This window comes from Caretta caretta, chromosome 6 (assembly GCF_965140235.1).
Source record: "Caretta caretta isolate rCarCar2 chromosome 6, rCarCar1.hap1, whole genome shotgun sequence".
Taxonomy (NCBI): Eukaryota; Metazoa; Chordata; order Testudines; family Cheloniidae; genus Caretta; species Caretta caretta.
In genome coordinates this window covers 738,794-755,311 of record NC_134211.1, presented here as the reverse complement: position 1 = coordinate 755,311, position 16,518 = coordinate 738,794, and the positions used below count along the sequence as shown (strand labels likewise).

The 16,518-nt window shown below is 67.7% G+C and overlaps 2 protein-coding genes across 3 annotated transcripts; one reads left to right on the top strand and one right to left on the bottom strand.

The window, feature by feature from the left end:
• The first annotated feature begins 1,233 nt into the window (after window positions 1-1,233).
• Window positions 1,234-10,185, top strand: DOC2A (double C2 domain alpha). 2 transcript variants are annotated; one of them, XM_075129124.1, is made up of 12 exons: window positions 1,234-1,428; window positions 2,094-2,381; window positions 2,844-3,105; window positions 4,348-4,427; window positions 5,767-5,841; window positions 6,489-6,598; window positions 6,854-6,980; window positions 7,798-7,857; window positions 8,494-8,651; window positions 8,950-9,031; window positions 9,194-9,290; window positions 9,522-10,185. In XM_075129124.1, the coding sequence occupies exons 1-12, from the start codon at window positions 1,387-1,389 to the stop codon at window positions 9,659-9,661; spliced, it is 1,521 nt and encodes a 506-aa protein (XP_074985225.1). In that variant the 5' UTR covers window positions 1,234-1,386; the 3' UTR covers window positions 9,662-10,185. The 2 variants fall into 2 exon arrangements, with proteins under 2 accessions (XP_074985225.1, XP_048710721.1); XM_048854764.2 differs by lacking the exon at window positions 1,234-1,428 and having other exon boundaries at window positions 2,103-2,381.
• Window positions 10,186-10,197: 12 nt separating this feature from the next.
• INO80E (INO80 complex subunit E) lies at window positions 10,198-15,002 on the bottom strand. The gene is made up of 7 exons (XM_048854765.2): window positions 14,869-15,002; window positions 13,906-13,976; window positions 12,723-12,775; window positions 11,991-12,066; window positions 11,696-11,813; window positions 10,934-11,050; window positions 10,198-10,570 (listed from the first exon to the last, which is right to left on the bottom strand). Exons 1-7 carry the CDS (start codon window positions 14,947-14,949, stop codon window positions 10,352-10,354), a joined length of 735 nt encoding a protein of 244 aa, XP_048710722.2. The 5' UTR covers window positions 14,950-15,002; the 3' UTR covers window positions 10,198-10,351.
• Between the last annotated feature and the right edge of the window lie 1,516 nt (window positions 15,003-16,518).

The following is a 16,518-nucleotide window of genomic DNA, read 5'->3' as shown; positions in this document are numbered from 1 at the left end:
CTGCGGGTCGGGAATGAGGGGCATCGGCAGGGCTGGGGGGCAGGGCTGGGCTGGCAGGGGGCTGCGGGTCGGGAATGAGGGGCATCGGCAGGGCTGGGGGGCAGGGCTGGGCTGGCAGGGAGGGGGCTGTGGGTCGGGAATGAGGGGCATCGGCAGGGCTGGGGGGCAGGGCTGGGCTGGCAGGGGGCTGCGGGTCGGGAATGAGGGGCATCGGCAGGGCTGGGGGGCAGGGCTGGGCTGGCAGGGAGGGGGCTGTGGGTCGGGAATGAGGGGCATCGGCCGCGCTCTGAGAAGGGAAGCCATAAAAGCTGGTTTTTCGCCCAGTCCCCAGTCTCCGAACTCCCCCACCAACAGGGGTTTATAACCAAAGTATCACAGCTTCAGCACAAGCTGCTGCATTGTGAAAAAGCATCGGGGGTTGGTGTGAACTAACTTCCAGGAATAGTAAAGAGAAGGGAATTCATGGGATCCCAGGCCTGGGCTAGCAGGGGGCTGCGGGTCGCGAGTGAGGGGCACCAGCAGAGCTGGGGGGCCCAGGGCTGGGCGAGCAGGGGGGGCTATGGGTCAGGAGTGAGGGGCACCGGCAGGGCTGGGGTGCCCAGGGCTGGGCGAGCAGGGGGCTGTGGGTCAGGAGTGAGGGGCACCGGCGGAGCTGGGGGGGCAGGGCTGGGCTAGCAGGGGGGGCTATGGGTCAGGAGTGAGGGGCACCGGCAGGGCTGGGGGGCCCAGGGCTGGGCTAGCAGGGGGCTGCGGGTCGGGAGTGAGGGGCACCAGCAGGGCTGGGGGGCCCAGGGCTGGGCTAGCAGGGGGCTGCGGGTCGGGAGTGAGGGGCACCAGCAGGGCTGGGGGGCCCAGGGCTGGGCAAGCAGGGGGCTGCGGGTCAGGAGTGAGGGGCCCCGGCAGAGCTGGGGGGGCAGGGCTGGGCTAGCAGGGGGCTGCGGGTCGGGAGTGAGGGGCACCAGCAGGGCTGGGGGGCCCAGGGCTGGGCAAGCAGGGCCTGTGGGTTGGGAGTGAGGAGCCCCGGCAGAGCTGGGGGTTGCGGGCTCCCAGAAATTATTTTCTCCTCTTCTCCAAGCCGCTCTCCTTCCTCGTCCAGCGCCCACCTCCTGGGTCTCCGCCTGCCGCCCCCGCTCCCCCGAAAGCTGCTTCCATCCCTGATTAGCCCGGCTCCCCCTCCCCGCAGCCTCCGGGGCAAATGAAATGAAGGGCTCCTCCTGCTTGGACCGTTCATGAAATTGATTCCCTGCCTGTCACCCCAGAGACCCAGCCTGCCCTGCCCTCCCCCGGCTGGGGAGAGAACCCAGGAGTCCGAGACACACCCCCACACCCCCGCATTCTGCAGCTGGCTCCGCTGGTTGATTCTCCTGAAATGTCAGTCCACAGCGTATGTCATTGGAGGAAACATTTCCCGGTCTGGAATTGGACCAGGTTCGGAGTTGTCATGGCAACATGGATGCGGGGGGAGTGGGGGGGGGGCGGGAGAGGGGGAGATATGAAATCTCTGAATCTCCCAGGTATATTCCCTGGGAGAGAGAATCCCACATTTATCTGTCCTGTGAGCAGGCTGGGCTGGGCTGGCAGGGGGCTGCGGGTCAGGAGTGAGGGGCACCGGCAGAGCTGGGGGGGGCAGAGCTGGGCTGGCAGGGGGCTGCGGGTCGGGAGTGAGGGGCACCGGCAGAGCTGGGGGGGGCAGAGCTGGGCTGGCAGGGGGCTGCGGGTCGGGAGTGAGGGGCACCGGCAGAGCTGGGGGGCAGGGCTGGGCTGGCAGGGGGCTGCGGGTCGGGAGTGAGGGGCACCGGCAGGGCTGGGGGGGGCAGAGCTGGGCTGGCAGGGGGCTGCGGGTCGAGAGTGGGGGGCACCGGCAGAGCTGGGGGGGGCAGAGCTGGGCTGGCAGGGGGCTGCGGGTCGGGAGTGAGGGGCACCGGCAGGGCTGGGGGCAGGGCGGGGCTGGCAAGGGGCTGTGGGTCGGGAGGGAGGGGCACCGGCAGAGCTGGGGGGGTCAGGGCGGGGCTGGCAGGGGGGCTGCGGGTCGGGAGTGAGGGGCCCCGGCTGACCCTGTACCAAACTCTGTTTCTTGCTTTATTTAAATACAGGAGAGAACCCAGGCGTCCTGGCTCCCAACCCGCCCCCCTCCCCTCGCAGCCGAATTCAGGGCATTTTGGGGTGAATTCACGGTTCCGGTTTCCCCTGTAGCCCCCGTGTCTCCCCATCACACCCCAGCCGGGTCTGTCTGTCTGTCCGCCGAACCCCGCCCCCTCTGGAACTTCCCCCCCCCCCGCGCTCCAGGATCCCGCCCCCGCCGCCCCCCCGCCGATCCTCCGGCTCCTCATCCCGCCAGGCGCGATCCCAACAGCGACCTGTTGCCGGCGAGAAGGGAGCAGGTAACTGGGGAGTTGGGGGCAGGGGGGCAGGGGAGGGGGTTGTGGAAGGGGATGGAGCTGGGGGCAGTGGGGGAGGGGGTGAAGTTGGGGGTCAGTGCATGGGCTGTAGGGGAGCTGGATGGAGGTGGGGGCGGTGCAGGGGGTATGGGGGAGGGAATGGAGATGGGGGGCAGTGGGGGACGGGGTGGAGCTGGGGGGCAGTGCAGAGGGTGTGGGGGACAGGGTGGAGCTGGGGGGCAGTGGGGGAGGGGCGGTGGAGGTGGGGGGCAGTGGGGGACGGGGTGGAGCTGGGGGGCAGTGCAGAGGGTGTGGGGGACGGGGTGGAGCTGGGGGGCAGTGGTGGAGGGGGGTGGAGCTGGGGGGCAGTGCAGAGGGTGTGGGGGAGGGGCGGTGGAGCTGGGGGGCCCTGCAGGGGGAGGGGCGATGACCCCCTGCAGCCCGGTGACCCCCCCGCCCCCCCAGGGCGCATGCATGTCCGGCCGGGGCGGGGGTCGGGACAAGCCCCCGGTGCCGATCCGAGAGCACATGGCCATCGACGTCTGCCCAGGGCCCATCCGCCCCATCCGCCGGATCTCGGACTACTTCCCCCGCCGCAGCCCCGGGGAGGGGCCCGCGCAGGACTGGGGGGGGCCCTGCCGCCCGCCCGCCCCCCTGGACACCGCCCCCGGGGCCGCCGAGCAGGGCTACGACCCCGAGGCCGACAGCTACGACTCCGACGACACCAGTAGGCGGCTCGGAGAGAGGGAGGACCCAGGCGTCCGGGACGGGTCCCCTGGGGGGCCCTGCAGCGCCCCCACACACAGGGCTCGGCAGTGTAACCCAGGCGTCCCGGAGGGAGATAGATAGATAGATAGATAGATAGATAGATAGATAGATAGATAGAAAGAGTGGGGGTGTGTGGGGATAGATAGATGGGGTGGATGGGGATGGATAGATAGATAGATAGACAGAGGGGGTGGATGGGGATAGATAGATAGATAGATAGATAGATAGATAGATGGGGTGGATGGGGATAGATAGATAGATAGATAGATAGATAGATAGATAGATAGATAGATAGATAGATGGGGTGTATGGGGATAGATAGATAGATAGATAGATAGATAGATAGATAGATAGATAGATAGAGGGGGTCGATGGGGATAGATAGATAGATAGATAGATAGATAGATAGATAGATAGATAGATAGATGGGGTGGATGGGGATAGATAGATAGATAGATAGATAGATAGATAGATAGATAGATAGATGGGGTGGATGGGGATAGATAGATAGATAGATAGATAGATAGATAGATAGATAGATAGATAGATAGATAGATAGATAGATGGGGTGGATGGGGATAGATAGATAGATAGATAGATAGATAGATAGATAGATAGATAGATAGATAGATAGATGGGGTGGATGGGGATAGATAGATAGATAGATAGATAGATAGATAGATAGATAGATAGATAGATAGATGGGGTGGATGGGGATAGATAGATAGATAGATAGATAGATAGATAGATAGATAGATAGATAGATAGATAGATAGATGGGGTGGATGGGGATAGATAGATAGATAGATAGATAGATAGATAGATAGATAGATAGATAGATAGATGGGGTGGATGGGGATAGATAGATAGATAGATAGATAGATAGATAGATAGATGGGGTGGATGGGGATAGATAGATAGATAGATAGATAGATAGATAGATAGATAGATAGATAGATAGATAGATAGATGGGGTGGATGGGGATAGATAGATAGATAGATAGATAGATAGATAGATAGATAGATAAAGGGGGTGGATGGGGGTAGATCGGTATGTAGGTTGGTAGCTCCGGGGCTGTGGGGGAGTAGGAAGATAGAGGGGGTGGGGGATGAGTAGCTGATAAGCAGGGCGGGGTGGACAGCAGAGTGGGGGGGGTTGCGGGGGGGGGTCTCTGACTGATTCTGATTCTCTTTCCACCAGCGGCTCTGGGGACCCTGGAGTTTGACCTGTTCTATGACCCCGACAGCTGCACCCTGACCTGCACCGTCCTGCGGGCCAAGGTACCCTGGTGCCCCTCACGCCCCACCCGCAGCCCCCCGCCAGCCCCGCCCTGCCGCAGCCCCTCACTCCCGACCCGCAGCCCCCCGCCAGCCCCGCCCTGCCGCAGCCCCTCACTCCCGACCCGCAGCCCCCCGCCAGCCCCGCCCTGCCGGAGCCCCTCACTCCCGACCTGCAGCCCCCCGCCAGCCCCACCCTGCCGGAGCCCCTCACTCCCGACCTGCAGCCCCCCGCCAGCCCCGCCCTGCCGGAGCCCCTCGCTCCCGACCTGCAGCCCCCCGCCAGCCCCGCCCTGCCAGAGCCCCTCGCTCCCGACTCGCAGCCCCCCGCCAGCCCCGCCCTGCCGGAGCCCCTCACTCCCCACTCGCAGCCCCCCTGCAGACGTGTCTCCTCCTGCTGCGGCTCCATGTCATGAAAGGCCGGGAGGACGCTGAGAATCTCCTTTCGGCTCCAGCCCCGCTCCCCCCTTTCTCTCTTCGCTCCCAGCTAAACCCACTGGAATGGGGGGGTCTCCCCCAAGCCCCGTCCTGCCCCCATCCCTTCCATCCACCCCTCGGGGCTCCCTCCCACCTCACCAATTCCCAGTGGCCGGGAATGTTGCAGCCATAAGTATCCCAGCAACCTGCCAAGACTGGGTACCACCGGCATCTGTGTTGCCATGGCAACGCAGAAGGGAGCCTCAGGATGGGGAACCTGGGGACTGGGCCTGCCGGTGCCCCTCACTCCCGACCCACAGCCCCCCACCCTGCCGGTGCCCCTCACTCCCGACCCACAGCCCCCCGCCAGCCCCGCCGGTGCCCCTCACTCCCGACCCACAGCCCCCCGCCCTGCCGGTGCCCCTCACTCCCGACCCACAGCCCCCCACCCTGCCGGTGCCCCTCACTCCCGACCCACAGCCCCCCGCCAGCCCCGCCGGTGCCCCTCACTCCCGACCCACAGCCCCCCGCCCTGCCGGTGCCCCTCACTCCCGACCCACAGCCCCCCGCCCCGCCGGTGCCCCTCACTCCCGACCCGCAGCCCCCTGCCAGCCCAGCCCAGCCCTGCCCCCGAGCCCTGAGACTCAGCTCTCTGCCCGACCGCCCCACCTGGGCCCCGGTTCGCTCTGGGCTGTGAACTGCGTGGGGGGAGCCCCTGGGAGGATAGTCTGGGGGGAGCCCCTGGGTGGGTGGAGTGGGCTGATTCGGGGCAGAGCCATTGGGGGGCCCGAGTGCATCGGGGGAAGGGGGTTGGGGGTCACTGGGGCCGGTGGCGCATGCATGGTGCAGGTGAGAGCAGCCCAGGGAAGTTGGGGGACAGTAGGGAGCTGGGGGGCCCCTGACCTCTCTCTTCCCCCGCCCCCAGGGGCTGAAGCCGATGGATTTTAATGGCCTGGCCGATCCCTACGTCAAACTTCACCTGCTGCCGGGGGCCTGCAAGGTAAATACCCCCCCCCCCCGGCATTGTGCCCCTCGCACCCCAGGGCCTGAACCCCCCACCTACCTCCCTGGGCTCCTCGGCCCCCCCAACCCTGGCCATACTGGTCTCTGAGGCTCTGCAGTGGGCTCCCTGGGGTCTCCGGGTTTGTCCTGAGTCGCCCCGGTCCATACGGGTCCGTACAGGCCCTCACCGTCCACACGGGGCCAGCTGGGCCCGGCCAGTTCGCCCTGGAGCCGCCGGCTGCGTCTGGCCCTTTCCGGTCTGTGCGGGGCCCCGGTGCTTCCTCCCACCCCGCGCCGGCCGGACCGGTCCGTGCGGGCCCCCCCCGCGCGGGCCCCTCCCGCCGCTCGACCCCTCCCGCCCCCTGGTGTGGGCCCCTCCCGGCGCTCGACCCCTCCCGCCCCCCCGCGCGGGCCCCTCCCGCCGCTCGACCCCTCCCGCCCCCTGGTGTGGGCCCCTCCCGGCGCTCGACCCCTCCCGCCCCCCCGCGCGGGCCCCTCCCGCCGCTCGACCCCTCCCGCCCCCTGGTGTGGGCCCCTCCCGGCGCTCGACCCCTCCCGCCCCCCCGCGCGGGCCCCTCCTGCCGCTTGACCCCTCCCGCCCCCCCGCGAGGGCCCCTCCCGCCGCTTGACCCCTCCCGCCCCCAGGCCAACAAGCTGAAGACGCGAACGCAGCGGAACACGCTCAACCCGGTGTGGGACGAGGGGCTGATCTACACGGGCATCACCAGGGAGGACATGGCCCGGAAAACCCTGCGGTGAGCCCCCGCCCCACAGCGCCCCCACTGCCGGCCCGCAGCCCCCCTGCCCCACGGCGCCCTCACTCCAGACCCGCAGCCCCCCCGCCCCACGGCGCCCTCACTCCAGACCCACAGCCCCCGCCCCACAGTGCCCCCACTGCCGGCCCGCAGCCCCCCTGCCCCACAGCGCCCCCACTGCCGGCCCGCAGCCCCCTGCCCCACGGCGCCCTCACTCCAGACCCGCAGCCCCCCTGACTCCCCGTCTCCCCCCAGGGTCTCGGTGTGTGACGAGGACAAGCTGACCCATAACGAGTTCATCGGGGAGACCCGGGTGCCGCTGCGGCGCCTCAAGCCGGCCCAGAAGAAGCATTTCAACATCTGCCTGGAACCCCAGATCCCGGTGAGACCCCGGGCCCCTCCCCCCGGCCAGATGTGCCCTGCTGGACATTCCCGATGCGTGAGCGGCCATCCCATTTCCAGCTGTTCCCTCTAGGCACGGGCCAGCTGCGCCGCGGCCGGCCTCCTCCCCAGCTGTTCCCACGGCACCTTCCGGCCCTGCCTTTGTGGCCATGGTCTGGGCTATGGCCCCGGTTCCAGATGTTCCCCAGGGCACTCGCCAGACGGGGTTTAGCAGCTGCTCCTTTTCCAGCTGTTCCCCTGGGATGTAAAATAACCACCGTCGTCCACTATTTCCGGCTGTGACCCAGCACTGACAGCCCCCCTTCCCGATGTTCCCTGGGACATGCCAGATGTGACCGAGGACTCTTTCCAGGTGTTTTACAGCACCCCTCCCCCCACACCTACAGCCTTTCCAGATGTTCCACAGGCTAGATCCACACCCCTCTGTCCAGAGCGTCCCCGGAACGGTTCCCAGATGTGTCCGCTCCCTGATTCCAGATGTTCCCCCATGACGCTGGGTCCCTGATGCCTGATGTGACCCGCATACTTTCCACATGTCCCAGAGCATCTGCTCGCCCCCACATTGTCCTCGCTCCCCAGAATATCAGTGAGTAGCAGCCCCAGCTCCAGATGTTCCCGCGGGTCACCTCCCAGATGTGCTTTAGCCTCGAGTCCTTTTCCAGATGTTCCCCAGAGATTGCCCAGCTGTGCTGGAGTGGTCACTGCCTTTCCAGATGTGCTGGGGGGGGCAGGTGTTGTGCAGGGAGCTGTTTTTCTGACTGTCCTTCTCCCGCTGCCCCCCCCCGCCCCCCACCCAGCTGGCCTCCCCATCCGCCATGTCGGCCGCACTGCGAGGAATCTCCTGTTACCTCAGAGAGGTAGGTCCCCTCCCCCCATGCCGGTTATCCCTCCCCGAACACCTGGGTCCCATTCCCGTCCCAGTCTCTGCAAGCGCTGTAGGGGCCCCTGGGGAGCCGTCCCGGACGCCTGGGTTCCATCCCTCAGTCTAGTCTCTGGGAGCGCCATGGGGCCCCTGGTGAACCACGCTGGACGCCTGGGTTCCATTCCCTGTTCGTGTCTCTGGGAGCACCGCAGGGACCCTGGGGAGCCATGCCAGCCGCCTGGGTCCCATTCCCGTCCCAGTCTCTGGGGGCGCCATGGGGTTCCTGGGGAGCCGTCCCAGACGCCTGGGTCCCATCCCTCAGTTTAGTCTCTGGGAGCGCCATGGGGTTCCTGGGGAGCCACGCTGGACGCCTGGGTCCCATTCCCGTCCCAGTCTCTGGGGGCACCATGGGGTTCCTGGGGAGCCATCCCAGACACCTGGGTCCCATTCCCTGTTCGTGTCTCTGGGAGCACCGCAGGGGCCCTGGGGAGCCATGCCAGCCGCCTGGGTCCCATTCCCGTCCCAGTCTCTGGGGGCACCATGGGGTTCCTGGGGAGCCGTCCCGGATGCCTGGGTCCCGTCCCCCCAGTGGCAGCATGTGGGTGCTGACAAGCTGCCCCCCACCCCCCAGTTGGAGCAGGCAGAGCAGTGGGAGCTGGAGGAGCGGGGCCGGATCCTGCTGGCGCTGACGTACAGCTCCGAGCGCCGCGGGCTGCTGGTGGGAATTCTGCGCTGCGCCCACCTGGCCGCCATGGACGTCAACGGCTACTCCGACCCCTACGTCAAAACGTGAGCTGGGAGTGCTCGGCTGGGGGGGAGGGGTGCAGCAGGGCAAACATAGGCAGTTGGGAGTTTGAGGTGTGGGGAAAGGGGGTGCAGTGGCTAGGGGGCGGGGGAGCCAGAACTCCTGGGTTCTCTCCCGCCTCTGGGAGGGGAGTGGGGTGCGGTGCAGTGGCCTGGGGAGGGGGGCGGGGGGAAGACTAGGAGCCAGGACTCCTGGGTTCTCTCCCGGCTCTGGAAGGGGAGTGGGTGCAGTGGCGGGGGGAGAGCCAGGACTCCTGGGTTCATCGTGCGTGTCTCTGGGCAGGTACCTCAAACCAGACATGGAGAAGAAATCGAAGCACAAAACAAGCGTGAAGAAGAAAACGCTGAACCCCGAATATAACGAGGTGGGCGGGGCACCACGTGGGGGGAGGGGGTAAGCCCCAGAGCACCCCTACACTTTGCTGTAAGGCCCCCCCACTGTTGGGGGAGGGAGCAAGGGATTGTGGGGAGGGGGTGGCAAGGCTGGCGGGGGGAAACCCGGCCTGACCGACCTCCCCCCCGCCCAGGAATTCTTCTACGAAATCGACCAATCGGAGCTGGCGCAGAAATCCCTGGAGATCACGGTCTGGGACTACGACATCGGGAAATCCAACGACTTCATCGGTGAGGGGGGCACCGGGGGCAGGCTCAGCAGGGGGCGCTGTGGGGCGGGGGGCCGCAGCCTGGCAGGAGGTGCCGTGGGGCTGCCTAGCAGGGGACAGGGTGGCTGGGCAAGAGGCGCTGTGGGGCGGAGAGCAAGCTCGGCCGGGGGGGGCGGGGGCAAGGTGGCTGGGCCCAGGGCGCCGTGGGGCGGGGGGCTGGGCCTGGGGCACCCCTAACGCCCTCTCCCCACAGGCGGCACGACACTGGGGGCAGGCTCCAAGGGCGAACGGCTGCGGCACTGGCTGGGCTGCCTGCAGGCCCCCGACCAGCGCTGGGAGCGCTGGCATCCGCTGACCAACGAGCTCCCAGAATCCTCGGCCTTCGCGCCCTGATCGGCCCCGCCCCGCCCGCCTCTTACAGGAGCGGGGGCCCTTTGCACGAGGACTCTTGCATGTTTACACGGGGGCGGGAAGAAACCCGCCCCCTCCGTGCTGTGTCTGTCTGGGGGGGGCTGTTTGGTTAGGTCCGGGGTTGGGGGCGGGGCAACTGACTCCACCCCTCTATGCCTCATATGCAAATTGTCACTTGCTGCAAAATAATTATGCACAACAGTATTCAAATTGGTGGGAAACTAGCCCCTCCTTCCCCTCCCACACCCCCCTCCTTTCAAGGACCAACTTTAGCACCTTCCCCTTTAAAAGGAGTTTTTTTTGTCTGCAGTCAAAAATCCTACCCCTGCTCTTAAAGGGCATCCTTTTTCTGCACCGTTTTTTACAAGACGGTTTCTAAAAAGGGTCATTTGCACCAGGAGGGTCCCCCAAAACCACCAGCCTCAGTCTGTGGCTTTTCTTCTAAGGGCTTCTGGGATTTCAGGGGGGTCTGGGAGGCTTGGGGGGGATGAGGGGTCACTGAAGTCGCCCCAACACTGTTTTTATACCAAAATCCTGTTTATTTGGTTAATTTGCATGTCTGGAGCCTGTTAATGCAACTGGAATGGATGTGAAATAAACTTGGGGGGCCTCCTGGGGGTCCCACCACAGTGCTGAGATGTGTGTATCTGGGGGGCTGCCCCCCAAACCCCCCTATTCCGGGATATCTATGACAAGCTCATCATCCCCATCCAGGGGGTCTTCGCCACTCCCCTCCCCTGTGTCACTGAACATTTGCTGGGGCACGGTGCTGAGAATGGTGGGGGGCGGGAGCTTGGAGGAGAGGGAGGCCAGGGGACCCCCCCGGGGCGAGGAGAAGGGGAGACCCCCCACCACTGAGCAGTCGGGATGGGTGGCCGGTGTCAGGGACATCTGTAAGGGAGAGAGGGGAGGAGAAGTGAGGGGGCCGCTGCCCACAGCCCAGCACCCCCAGTGCCTTACACCCCCCAATACCTCCCTCCATGTTCCCCACAAACCCCCCACCTGTCCCGAACTCCCTCCCCTAACCCCCATCCTCTCCCTCCTTAACCCCACACTTGAACCACCCCCCAAAGTAACCCACATGTTCCAGGCTTTCCCCCTTCATGCCCCCCATCCCTGCATTGCATGTCCTTCCCCTCCCCCTGTCACCCCACCGCCCCACTCCCAATCTCCCCACTTCCTCCAGTGCCACCCCACCTCTCACCCCCTACCTCCCCCCAGACACATGACCCCTCCCCTCCAGCCAGGCGGTACCTTCAGCTTGCGGGTGCCTTTGGCCCGTCGCTCGGGGCGGGCACGTTCGGGGCGGGGGGCACAGGGCTCTGGCGCTAGGTACTCAGAGGGGAACGGGCTGTAGGGGGGGGAGGCCAGCTGGGGTGGGGGGAGGGCGAAGTACAGGAGAGATGGAGAAAAGGTGACAGTGAGAGAATGGGGGGGGACACTGTGAGATGGACACAACTCCCCCCCCACAATGCACCCATCACCCACACGACAACACACAACACCCCCTCTCACACACACCCAATCCCCAGCAGGGGGGGCACACCCCCTAATGCCCCCCTCCAATGCAGACGCACACTACCTTAATGCATGCTTCCCAGCGCCCCCCATGGGACAGCCGACACCCACAGCTGGCTTTACCTCAGAGACCCTCCGCTTGACAACTGCACTTGCAAGGTTGGGAACCCCTATGGAGCGACTGGGGGGAAGGGAGGGGGTGGCACCTCCCACTGAGCCGACGCCCTTGGGGGTGCTGCCTTCGAAGTCAAGGCAGCCATGTTGGACACTGGCAGTATGCTATCTTTGCCCATATTAAAAATGGCAGCTCCACCACACCGTCAAGGCAGCCATGTTGGATACTGGCACAGACATCGCCTCTACTGAAGGTGGGGCTTGTCCTGAAGCTACAGCAGACATATTGGCTACTGGCAGAAATCACATCACCTCCCATAGCCCCAGTCTGGAGACCATATTGGATTCTGGCCCCATATTCCCCACAGTGGAGGGGTCACTCACCGAGCTTAGGTACGGGGAGGGCGCCCCCGAGCCCTGCAGGGGGAAGCCCGAGGTCGCCTGGAGAGAGAGGCCAGAGGACGATGGGGACGAGGCTCCGCCAAGCTGGGGGCTCCGCTTCCTGGAGAGGGGAGAGAGAGACAGACACAAGAAGTTACCACAGCAGCCATGTCACATACTGGCACAGGTCCATCCACTGCCCATATTAAAGATGGCAGCTCTACCCAGGAAACCAGGCCAGCCATGTTGGATTCTGGCACAGACCCCACCCCAAGGGAAGGCGGGGCCTCATACTCACCTCTTCAGTGGCTGTGGCTCCGCCCCCTTTGGCCCCTCCCCATCACTGTTCTCTGAGGAGGCTGTGGCCTCCGAGTCTGGAAGGGCAATGGGGGGAGGTTAATAAGGGAAAATACCCCTCCAGCCCCCCCAAACCACCCTGTGTCCCCTCCCCCCAGCACCCACAGCCTGCTCTGAACCACCCTCCGGCCTGTCCCCATTGACAGACACCCCCCAGCCCCCAACTGTCCCCCCATTAACAAACATCCCCTGCCCTCCTCAACCACTGCCCCTCCCCTGATGTGCAGCCCCCCAAATCCTCTTATGACCTGTGCCCCTCACTGCACCTTCCCCTCAACACTCACAGACGCCCCCAAATCCCACGACAACCTGCCCCCCCGTGGCCCTCCCATGACCCCTCCCCTGAAATCCGCCTCTGAGCTGTGACCCCCAACACACGCCAGCCCCTCCCCTCAGCCAATGGACTGAGCCCCAGCCAGGGACTTCTCCCCACCTCAGGCCCCCTCATAGAGCACCCATCCCCCACATGCCAGCGCCCCAGGACCCCAAAGATGCCCCAACTGCACCCGGCTCCAGACCCCTGCACCCGAGACGTCTCCCCAGGCGCCCCGAACCCTGCTAAGCACCAGGAGAGGGTCCGGGATACCCGCAGCCCGGCTCCGGGGGGGCCACAGGACGGGAGCAGGGGGACACTAAGGGGGCCGAGCTCAGGAGGGTCCCCCCCGCCCCGCACCTGACGATTCCTCGTCCACGTGCTCGTGCTGCAGCAGCCGGTCCAGCAGGAAGCTGGGCAGGGAAAAAACCGGAATCAGAAACCCCCAGATCCCCCCCGCAGCCCCCCAGCCCCCACCCCACAGCCAGCCCTGCCCCATCCCCCTCCCGCTCTGCCAGTGCCCCTCACTCCCACCCCCAGGCCCACCCCTGCCCCACTGCCAGCCCCCCATCCCCCTCCGCCGGTGCCCCTCACTCCCACCCCCAGGCCCGCCCCTGCCCCACTGCCAGTCCCCCATCCCCCTCCCCCTCCGCCGGTGCCCCTCACTCCCACCCCCAGGCCCGCCCCTGCCCCACTGCCAGCCCCCTCCCGCTCTGCCGGTGCCCCTCACTCCCACCCCCAGGCCCACCCCTGCCCCACTGCCAGCCCCCCATCCCCCTCCCCCTCCGCCGGTGCCCCTCACTCCCACCCCCAGGCCCGCCCCTGCCCCACTGCCAGCCCCCCCCATCCCCCTCCCGCTCTGCCGGTGCCCCTCACTCCCACCCCCAGGCCCACCCCTGCCCCACTGCCAGCCCCCCATCCCCCTCCCGCTCTGCCGGTGCCCCTCATTCCCACCCCCAGGCCCGCCCCTGCCCCACTGCCAGCCCCCCATCCCCCTCCCGCTCTGCCGGTGCCCCTCACTCCCACCCCCAGGCCCGCCCCTGCCCCACTGCCAGCCCCCCCCATCCCCCTCCCGCTCTGCCGGTGCCCCTCACTCCCACCCCCAGGCCCGCCCCTGCCCCACTGCCAGCCCCCTCCCGCTCTGCCGGTGCCCCTCACTCCCACCCCCAGGCCCGCCCCTGCCCCACTGCCAGCCCCCTCCCCCTCCGCCGGTGCCCCTCACTCCCACCCCCAGGCCCACCCCAGGCCCACCCCTGCCCCACTGCCAGCCCCCCATCCCCCTCCGCCGGTGCCCCTCACTCCCACCCCCAGGCCCGCCCCTGCCCCACTGCCAGCCCCCCCATCCCCCTCCCGCTCTGCCGGTGCCCCTCACTCCCACCCCCAGGCCCGCCCCTGCCCCCCTGCCAGCCCCCCATCCCCCTCCCGCTCTGCCGGTGCCCCTCACTCCCACCCCCAGGCCCGCCCCTGCCCCACTGCCAGCCCCCCATCCCCCTCCCGCTCTGCCGGTGCCCCTCACTCCCCCCACCCCGGGCTCCCCCGGTACCTTTTATCCCGCGACACCTTCAGCAGCTTCCTCTGGGCCTTGCGAAGCTCCTCCTGGAAACACTCCTGCTCCTGGGGGGGGGGGGGGCGTTAGCGCCGGGTCTGGCCCCGCCTCGCCCCTCCCCTGTGACCCCCCACTCTCGCCCCGCCCCCCTCCGACCCCCCCACTCCCGCCCCGCCCCCCTACTCCCGCTCCTCGCCCCGCCCCCCTCCGACCCCCCCACTCCCGCTCCTCGCCCCGCCCCCCTCCGACCCCCCCACTCCCGCTCCTCGCCCCGCCCCCCTCCGACCCCCCCACTCCCGCTCCTCGCCCCGCCCCCCTCCGACACCCCCCCTCCCGCCCCTCCCCCTCCGACCCCCCCACTCCCGCTCCTCGCCCCGCCCCCCTCCGACACCCCCACTCCCGCCCCTCGCCCCGCCCCCCTCCGACCCCCCCACTCCCGCTCCTCGCCCCGCCCCCCTCCGAGACCCCCACTCCCGCCCCGCCCCCCTCCGACCCCCCACTCCCGCTCCTCGCCCCGCCCCCCTCCGACACCCCCACTCCCGCCCCTCGCCCCGCCCCCCTCCGACACCCCCACTCCCGCCCCTCGCCCCGCCCCCCTCCGACCCCCCACTCCCGCTCCTCGCCCCGCCCCCCTCCGACACCCCCACTCCCGCCCCGCCCCCCTCCGACACCCCCACTCCCGCTCCTCGCCCCGCCCCCCTCCAACACCCCCACTCCCGCTCCTCGCCCCGCCCCCCTCCAACACCCCCACTCCCGCTCCTCGCCCCCCTCCGACCCCCCCACTCCCGCTCCTCGCCCCCCTCCGACACCCCCACTCCCGCCCCGCCCCCCTCCGACCCCCCACTCCCGCTCCTCGCCCCCCTCCGACACCCCCACTCCCGCCCCGCCCCCCTCCGACCCCCCACTCCCGCTCCTCGCCCCGCCCCCCTCCGACCCCCCCACTCCCGCCCCGCCCCTCACGTAGATCAGCAGCTTCAGGCGCCGCTTCAGGGCCCGGTAGCGCCGCTTGTAGCCGCCGGGCTCCGCCTCGGCCCCGTTCATCGCCGGCGGCTCCCGGCATCCCCCGCGCGGGGGCGGGGTCTAGCTGCCCACGGCCCGTTCCCAGACAGCGCCACACCTCCCGTCAGCCCCCGCGCCCGCTCCCCATTGCCCCGTGACCAGGCAGCGCCACACCTCCCGTCAGCCCCCGCGCCCGCTCCCCATTGGCCCGTTCCCAGGCAGCGCCACACCTCCCGTCAGCCCCCGCGCCCGCTCCCCATTGCCCCGTGACCAGGCAGCGCCACACCTCCCGTCAGCCCCCGCGCCCGCTCCCCATTGGCCCGTTCCCAGGCATCGCCACACCTCCCGTCAGCCCCCGCGCCCGCTCCCCATTGGCCCGTTCCCAGGCATCGCCACACCTCCCGTCAGCCCCCGCGCCCGCTCCCCATTGGCCCGTTCCCAGGCATCGCCACACCTCCCGTCAGCCCCCGCGCCCGCTCCCCATTGGCCCGTTCCCAGGCATCGCCACACCTCCCGTCAGCCCCCGCGCCCGCTCCCCATTGCCCCGTGACCAGGCAGCGCCACACCTCCCGTCAGCCCCGCGCTACGGTGGCCGGACAGGCTCAGGAGGCGGGAAAGACGCGGCGAGGCGATGGCTGCGGAGCGGGAGATGCGGGACTTCACTCGCGGGCTCTTCCAGGGCAGCCCGGACCTCAGGTGCCCCCAGGCCCGGACTCCTGGGTTCTCGAGGGGTCTGGTGGGGGGGAGCAAAGGATTATGGGAGCCTGGACACCTGGGTTCTCGAGGGGTCTGGTGGGGGGGAGCAAAGGATTATGGGAGCCCGGACACCTGGGTTCTCGAGGGGTCTGGTGGGGGGGGAGCAAAGGATTGTGGGAGCCCGGACACCTGGGTTCTCGAGGGGTCTGGTGGGGGGGAGCAAAGGATTATGGGAGCCTGGACACCTGGGTTCTCGAGGGGTCTGGTGGGGGGGAGCAAAGGATTATGGGAGCCCGGACACCTGGGTTCTCGAGGGGTCTGGTGGGGGGGGAGCAAAGGATTGTGGGAGCCCGGACACCTGGGTTCTCTAGGAGTCTGGTGGGGGGGGAGCAAAGGATTGTGGGAGCCTGGACACCTGGGTTCTCTAGGGGTCTGGTGGGGGGGAGCAAAGGATTATGGGAGCCTGGACACCTGGGTTCTCTAGGGGTCTGGTGGGGGGGAGCAAAGGATTATGGGAGCCCGGACACCTGGGTTCTCGAGGGGTCTGGTGGGGGGGGAGCAAAGGATTGTGGGAGCCCGGACACCTGGGTTCTCTAGGAGTCTGGTGGGGGGGGAGCAAAGGATTGTGGGAGCCCGGACAGCTGGGTTCTCTAGGGACCTGGTTGGGGGGGGAGCAAAGGATTGTGGGAGCCCGGACAGCTGGGTCTCTGGGTGGGAAGGGGTTCAGTGGGTTAGAGCAGGGGACCAGGACCCCGGACTCCTGGGTTCTCTAACCCCCGTCTGCCCTGTGCCTGCAGCGTGCTGACGCTGGCCATGGTGCGGAGGAAGTACCTGGCGCACGTGGGCCGCGGGAGCCTGGTGCGGGAGGAGAAGGAGCTGCTGAAGCAGCTGGTGGAGAAGGAGCTGCTGAGAATG